Here is a 7,157-nt window from a genome sequence, read left to right on the forward strand (position 1 = left end):
CAAACACCCGAAAATGAGTAAAATTACTAATTATTTTCCAAAAAAATATTTTCACGAAAAATATTTTTCACGGAAAACATTTTTCGTTATACCAAACACACCCTAAATAACAAAAGTCCCACTTTCTGAGTTTCGGGATGTGTTCTTTTCTTAACCACATCTTCATCTCTTAAATCAAACAGCTATAAGCCTATAACAATTTCAATAAGGCATAAGAGTATAATATACTAATGAAGCTGCCGATTTTTGAGTTCAGTTTGTCATTAGTTAATCTTTCCATAACCACATCAACACTCCTTCAACCAAACAGCTAGCTTTAAAATGATTATATATAATAAACCATATATATACAAAAATATAATGAAGGTTCCACATTTTGAGTTTTCGATCGGGCGATGTGTTCTTTTCCTAACCACACCATCACCCCTTAAGTCAAACATTTTAAAGTAAAGCATTTAATAATACATCACAGTCACATACTCGAACGCATGCTCAAAATATTTGTCCTTTGAAGACGTTTATTACTACCCTTTTTTGTTTTAAATTTACCTTTGCTACTTCATGGTGTTAATCTAGTGAGACGTTTAAAAGAAAGATAAATGATAATTTTTACAAAAAACTCGTATTTAAGATCAAGACTTAATTACGTGATAAAGAAAGAGAAGAAAAGGAAAGAAAGAAATAAACACGAAAAGGTGTTGCTTATAACTCCCACCCATCTTTTCTTGCATCTTCTTTCGCTTTAGACCGAAAATAACCTTTCAATGCTCAAGTTGGACAGATTTGGTTGTGGAGAAAAAAACTAGATGAATTCATTCCATATAGAGTATAAGTATTCCACTCGAAATATAATTGTAAGATCGTAGTAGCTTCAAAAAGCATTATTTGTAAATCTATATTTTTCATTTTGTTTTTCTTTAGTATTTTGAAGATTCTACAGAAAAAACAAATGGGAACTACTTTATGAGAAAAATGGCCAAGTGTATTTTTCCGAAGTGGAATATTCATTATAAAAAGGAACCAATGAGAGCTTCTCGCATATTCCGAGCTCAAATTCCCCTTTGGCTATATATCCTCTCTCTCCCTGTCAATTCCAAGACCTTTTTTTTTTAAAGAAAAAACGGAAACTTGTTGACTTTCTCTAAACTGACCACAGCTATTACCAGCCAAACTCTCTTTGTCTCTGACGCAGAAGCAGAAAGAGTTAGTGAATTAAGATTAAGAGTCACAAGAAGCTTGACACAAGAGTAGGGAAGGAGTTTGATATTCAGAATTTCATGTTATGGGAAATAACAATAATCACAAATATTATCCTCAACTTCTTCTTCTTCCTCCTCAGCCAATTATAAAGCCTTCAAAATTCAAGCGCATATGTGTTTTCTGCGGCAGCAGCCCTGGCAACAAACCTACTTACCAACTTGCTGCTATTCAACTTGGCAACCAACTGGTATATATTATCACTTCCACTCTATCCTTTTTCTTTCTGCTTTAAAGGTGACGTACTTGATAATGTAAAATATTCTTTACATTGACTTGACTGTATATATTAATAATTTTTTAAATATTCCCATGACGTATTGTCAGAAAAGAATTAACAATATATGAAGTGGTATTACGTAATTCTGAGTTATATTTAATCCATCTGAATTCTGAGACTTCGAGTGCATGGGAGGACAAATATTTCTATAATGGAACAAGAGACGAGTTTTGTAATTCGTGTAGTAACCTTATGTACACAGCGTAATTCGGCATACGTACTGTACGTGTTGTTTTATGAACTGTACCATTGAGTATGAAGAGATTCGCGAGGTAACACAAGAAAACATAATCCAAAACAAAAGGACCAGTAAATATGTTTAGATCAAGATTCATTTGGGATCACAAATAGTGCCATTCCATTTTTTTTCTTTATCTTTTTTTGTTGGATTAAGTACGGTGGATAAATTAGCTGTTACAAGATTATCACAATTAGTGGTTATATGTAAGATTAGCGTGCAGTTTTGTTCGTACATACTAATACAAGTAATCATTTTTTGGTAAATTTTATTTTTCCTGAAATAAAATGACAGGTTGAAAGGAACATTGACTTGGTGTATGGAGGTGGGAGTGTTGGCTTGATGGGTTTGATTGCTAAAGCTGTTTTTAATGGTGGCCGCCACGTGTTAGGGTACCAAATTTCTCTTTTTAAGCTGCTATTATTTATTGTATATTAGACCTTTTTTTCTTGCAACTGTTTATAGTACTAATATTGCTGTTTGTTTTTTTTCTCTTGGCACTTGGCAGTGTGATTCCTAAATGTCTCATGCCCAGAGAGGTATCTGATTTTGTAATTATGATTAGATAATTCTTATTTAAAATATCTCTCTCCGTATATATATTTTATTTATCAAACGTTCCCTCCATTCTCTTTTACTAGTTTAGTATATTAAAATATAATTTTTTACTTGTCCAGCTTAGCAAATGAAAAGAATAGATTATTTTCTTCCATTGTTACCTTTATTGTTAACTACTCATACTTCCAATTATTGCTTTTTGGTAGAATTTTAATTACTACTAATAAAGGTCATTAAGTCAATACCGGACTGGTAAAAGAGAAGGGAGGAAGTATCCGGCTTCTCGTCCTTCAAAATAAGAGATTTTAAGTTAGGAATTGACTTTTCTAAGTGTGTTTAACACTATCATTTTTTACAGATTACTGGAGAGAAAATTGGAGAGGTGAGGGCTGTATCTAGTATGCACCAAAGAAAGGCTGAAATGGCTAGGCAAGCTGATGCATTCATAGCTTTGCCAGGTAACACTATTGAAAAAGAGTATACATATATGTATATATTGCATGATGACAATTGAAGCTGACTTAATGTCCAGATTAAACTATACCGTAAAAAATATTTACATTGTTGTACATATAATCTGATATTGTGTTGTACATATAATCTGATATTGTGTTGTACATATAATTACTGAAATATATCCGCACAAAAATGCTCCACTTTGTACTATGGATCTGAATTAGAAAATAATTACAAAATAAAACAATGATCGGATCTTTTACAACTAGTTGCTTTCGCAGCAATCAATTTCTTAAGTGGACAACCCCAATGTTAACTACTCAAAAACTGCCTTGTCAGTTACAGTGATTAATTAACTTCTTCAAGTTATAAGTTTGCTAATTGGGGAACAACTAATTAATTCTAATCTCCTTATTTCTTTTTGTGATTGCAGGTGGCTATGGAACATTAGAGGAACTCTTAGAGGTCATCACTTGGGCACAGTTGGGCATTCATGATAAGCCAGTACAATCTTTAATCATACACTTATCCTTTTCTTTTTTCTTCAATTGAATAATAATGTGACATTAAAATCGTGCAACTCATATAATTTATAGTCGTATTAATATTTATGACTTATCTTAGATCATAAAGTCTTTTTTTCTTTTTAATACTGTGCTAGTCGAACTTGATTTTTATTACGCCACAATAAAAGTTGAAGCTAGCTGCTTCTAAAAGGAGTATTAATCTGAGCAAAATGCAAACTTAGAGTCTAGAGTCAAACTTCTAAAAGGAATAACAATCTAAAATGAGTGTAATTAATATTATTACAGTACATGTTTTTTTTTTTTTTTTTTTTGTGATATGTACATAGGAAGCGAAAAGCAATGTGAAATTCAGTTGATTCAAGGGGTGTCAATTTGAGCCAAACCCATTTGACTCACCCAACACGCTCACCGTTTGTTGAATTCAGTACACCTTGACTCAACACATCTCAGTCAATTTAAAGTTGGGTTGGTTTTTTGCCAAATTGGATCTATGAGTAATTTTACTAAAATATCTTTAAAATAATTCTTTTATTATTTGATATGTTATATATGACTAGTGATGGCAAAATGGATAAAAGACAACAGTTATCCACCCATACTATCCACTAAAATATGAGTTGGATAATGAACTATTTAAAAACGGATCAAATATGGATAAGAACCATATTATCCATTTAGAAAATAGATAACCAATGGATAACTAATGGGTTTAACTTTTACATTTGTAAAGCCTCAAATAGGGGGTTCCTCAAATTTGGGAGGTTAGGAATTTTTTCAAAAGTGATCATATTCATATTATCCGCTGGTTAACCCGTTTTTTATCCGTGTTAAATATGAGTCGGGTCGGATAGTTTATCTGTTTCCGACTCGTACCATATCCGATCTGACCCGCCTGTTTGTCACCCCTATATGACCATAACAAAAGAAAAAAGTCTTAATTGATAATTAAACAATTCATTAGAAAATAATACACATTAATTAAAACTTGATAAGGGTTGGACGGATTGGGTTATGACCCTAATATTAATTCATCTTGACCCAACTCATTTCAACCCAAATAACTTTTAAGCGGATCAATAATAACAAGCTCATTTATTGACTCAACTCATTTTGACCGCCGAAAATCAGCCCAACCCGGCCATTTGATATTATAATTGCGCGCTAATGGGAAGTTATTGGTTATACTACGTGCAGGTAGGTCTGCTAAATGTGGAAGGCTACTACAACTCTTTGTTGTGTTTCATAGACAAAGCAGTAGAAGAAGGTTTCATCACGCCCTCTGCCCATCACATTATTGTTTCTGCCCCCACTGCTCGCGAACTCATGTCCAAACTTGAGGTACTTCACCTTCCTCCAAATCATCATCATTTGAATTCTATATTTTTTTTATACAGAGCATAAATTCATGCACAAAATTTAAATAAAATTACTATACAAATAGTAACTATAAACTCAAAACCTTAAAAATATATAATTTCGATAAAAAAAAAATTAAAATTAAACCCACAAAATTTAAATTCTAAATTCGACTTTTTCTTTTTATATATATACATCTAATAATACAGTAGATCGGTTTCTCATCAATAATTACACACACATGCCCCACTTTTCATTAACACATTAGCAAGATAGAGTTTCTTTACTGTTACTTTTTGACATGAAGGCGAATGTTTCATGTGCATGAATTTTCAAAATACACTATAAATAAAGTATAAAAAAAAGAACTACACGTATTGATTTATAATTATATATTAACCTTTTATATTTGTAACCGAGTTCACGTAATATATTAATAACTAAAAAGAAGTTTAAAATTTGTATATATATAGTATTGCGCTTTGTTAACATGTTGGATGAATTAATTATATATGTAGGATTATGTTCCAAAGCATAATGGAATCGCACCAAAACCGAGTTGGGAGATGGAGCAACAACTTGGCTACACAACAACAATACCGAAAATTGCTCGTTGACACTTAGGACCCGTTTGGCATGAGTTTTGTCAAAATAAATTTGGAATTTATTTGGCAAACACATGTTTGGCCATAAATTTTACTCACATTTTGGCAAAATCCCAAATCCCAAATCCCAAAATCACCAATTTTTGGGCCAAAACATGATTGTTACATTTTTAAATTTTTTTAAATATTACCCCAAACTTTTATAATTTATAAAAGAGCCCACATTTATTATGACCAACTAAATATTTGATGAATATGCTCCCTTATCAGCTCAATCCTTTGTGTATCTTACTTTTGCTTCTGATTTGTAGGCTAAATGGCTTTCTGAACACTCATATCAGTTAACTTTTTCTTCTTAATTAGGAGCCGTAATTTTCTAATGGGATTTCACTGTAATTAATGATTTATATAGTTCATTATAAAAATAATAATTTTGTACCAAACTTATTTAAGTTCAGGGTTATGGTTTGTGATAATGATATTATTGGGTATTTGTGATAGTTTTTAGAACTTGTGGGTATGAGTAATGTTTCGTGTTTTTTCAAATAAAAAGTGAAATATGTTTTGAAAAATCATGTCCAAACACATTTTCATCTTCAAACCAAACTTCACCTAAATCAGATTTTTCAAAACAAATTTGGGAATCTATGGTCAAACGCTAGCTTAATTTGTCACTTTTTCTGTTTTGCTCATTAGGGCTAACAAAACTTGATTAAAGTGCAGTAAGTTGATTTTTAAGAAGTAATAGTTGTGTCGGTATCTGAATGTCTTCCAAGTAAATTCCATTAAGCATCTAGAACTGATGTAATTTGTATAATGTATATAAAGTGTGCTCCTTCTTGTAAGTAGAGTCAAGTTAATAAACTTTTGGAGAAAAAGCAAGGTTACTCGCATTAATCACTTTTGTTGTCTCCATATTAGCCTTTTAAATATAATTTATTCTCTAGTTATCATTACGAATGTTTTCTTAAAAATTCTCTTTGGTTGAAAGATATGCCGAGGCTAAAGGCACCGCAAAATGGCTAGAAAGGGAAAGAAGTAAGAGGAAAGATTAACTGTAGTTAACGATATGCACAATCTGTATCTTGATCAGCTGGAATTTAAGATAGATTATTAATTAAAGAAGTTATTTAGTGCAGGATGTGGATTATTATTTGTTGGTAAAAATACAATTAATTACAGTTGAAAAATAAGATTGAGAAAAATAAATAAATATTCTTCTGGTTGAGGCACAGATAATTCGCTATTTAAGGAGATTCAAGTTCACTGTGATAGTATCTTCACTGATCCAGCAGTAATACTCTTGACTGTTAGGACCGAAATAATTAAGTGTCATGCGGGAGAGGGTAAAACAAACTTTGAACGACGATAAATCAGAAAGTAAAAGAGAAATCTAACAAAAGAGACACAAACATTTAACGTGGTTCGGTCAATTGACCTACGTCCACGGCGGAGATGAGCAATCCACTATATTAAAAGAGAGTACAAAATATCGAGAGAACAACCTCACGAAGAGGCAAATACAAGTGACACACTAACACTTGTCCCGTAAAGTTCAACCTCTAAACACGACTCTCAAACCCCATATGGCTACATTGTGGATGCTAATGAATGAAAAGGAAGGATCCTCAATTTATAGAGGTCTAAAACCTTTCCCTACAAGAAAAAGAAAAAGGACTAGCCAATATGGAAGATTTATAATTTCCTTCTACGAGAAGGAAAACCCAATTATGGTAAATATGTTGCCCTTTCCTTCAAGAGATAGAAAAATCAAATATGGTAATAAATTAGGACAACACCTAACATTGACTTATCCCCTCCATGATACAACAGCCCGACAACGTCGTATGACTCCAACAAACTCTGGACAAGTTGTTCAG

The 7,157-nt window shown here is 32.1% G+C and overlaps 1 protein-coding gene across 1 annotated transcript; it reads left to right on the top strand.

Moving 5' to 3' along the window:
* The first annotated feature begins 1,056 nt into the window (after positions 1 to 1,056).
* LOC107778292 (cytokinin riboside 5'-monophosphate phosphoribohydrolase LOG1-like) lies at positions 1,057 to 5,799 on the top strand. Its single transcript, XM_016598515.2, has 7 exons — positions 1,057 to 1,447; positions 2,070 to 2,167; positions 2,284 to 2,314; positions 2,692 to 2,791; positions 3,223 to 3,293; positions 4,511 to 4,654; positions 5,191 to 5,799. The coding sequence occupies exons 1-7, from the start codon at positions 1,283 to 1,285 to the stop codon at positions 5,287 to 5,289; spliced, it is 708 nt and encodes a 235-aa protein (XP_016454001.1). The 5' UTR covers positions 1,057 to 1,282; the 3' UTR covers positions 5,290 to 5,799.
* The last annotated feature ends 1,358 nt before the right edge of the window (positions 5,800 to 7,157 follow it).

This window comes from Nicotiana tabacum, chromosome 23 (assembly GCF_000715075.1).
Source record: "Nicotiana tabacum cultivar K326 chromosome 23, ASM71507v2, whole genome shotgun sequence".
In the NCBI taxonomy this organism is placed as follows: Eukaryota; Viridiplantae; Streptophyta; class Magnoliopsida; order Solanales; family Solanaceae; genus Nicotiana; species Nicotiana tabacum.

Bases quoted from the DNA above. Each gene is read 5' to 3' on its own strand.
- LOC107778292 (XM_016598515.2), top strand. From the start codon at position 1,283: ATGGGAAATAACAATAATCACAAATATTATCCTCAACTTCTTCTTCTT. The intron at 2,168-2,283 runs GTACCAAATTTC...GGCACTTGGCAG, and splicing joins GGTGGCCGCCACGTGTTAGG to TGTGATTCCTAAATGTCTCA. The intron at 2,792-3,222 runs GTAACACTATTG...TTGTGATTGCAG, and splicing joins TGCATTCATAGCTTTGCCAG to GTGGCTATGGAACATTAGAG.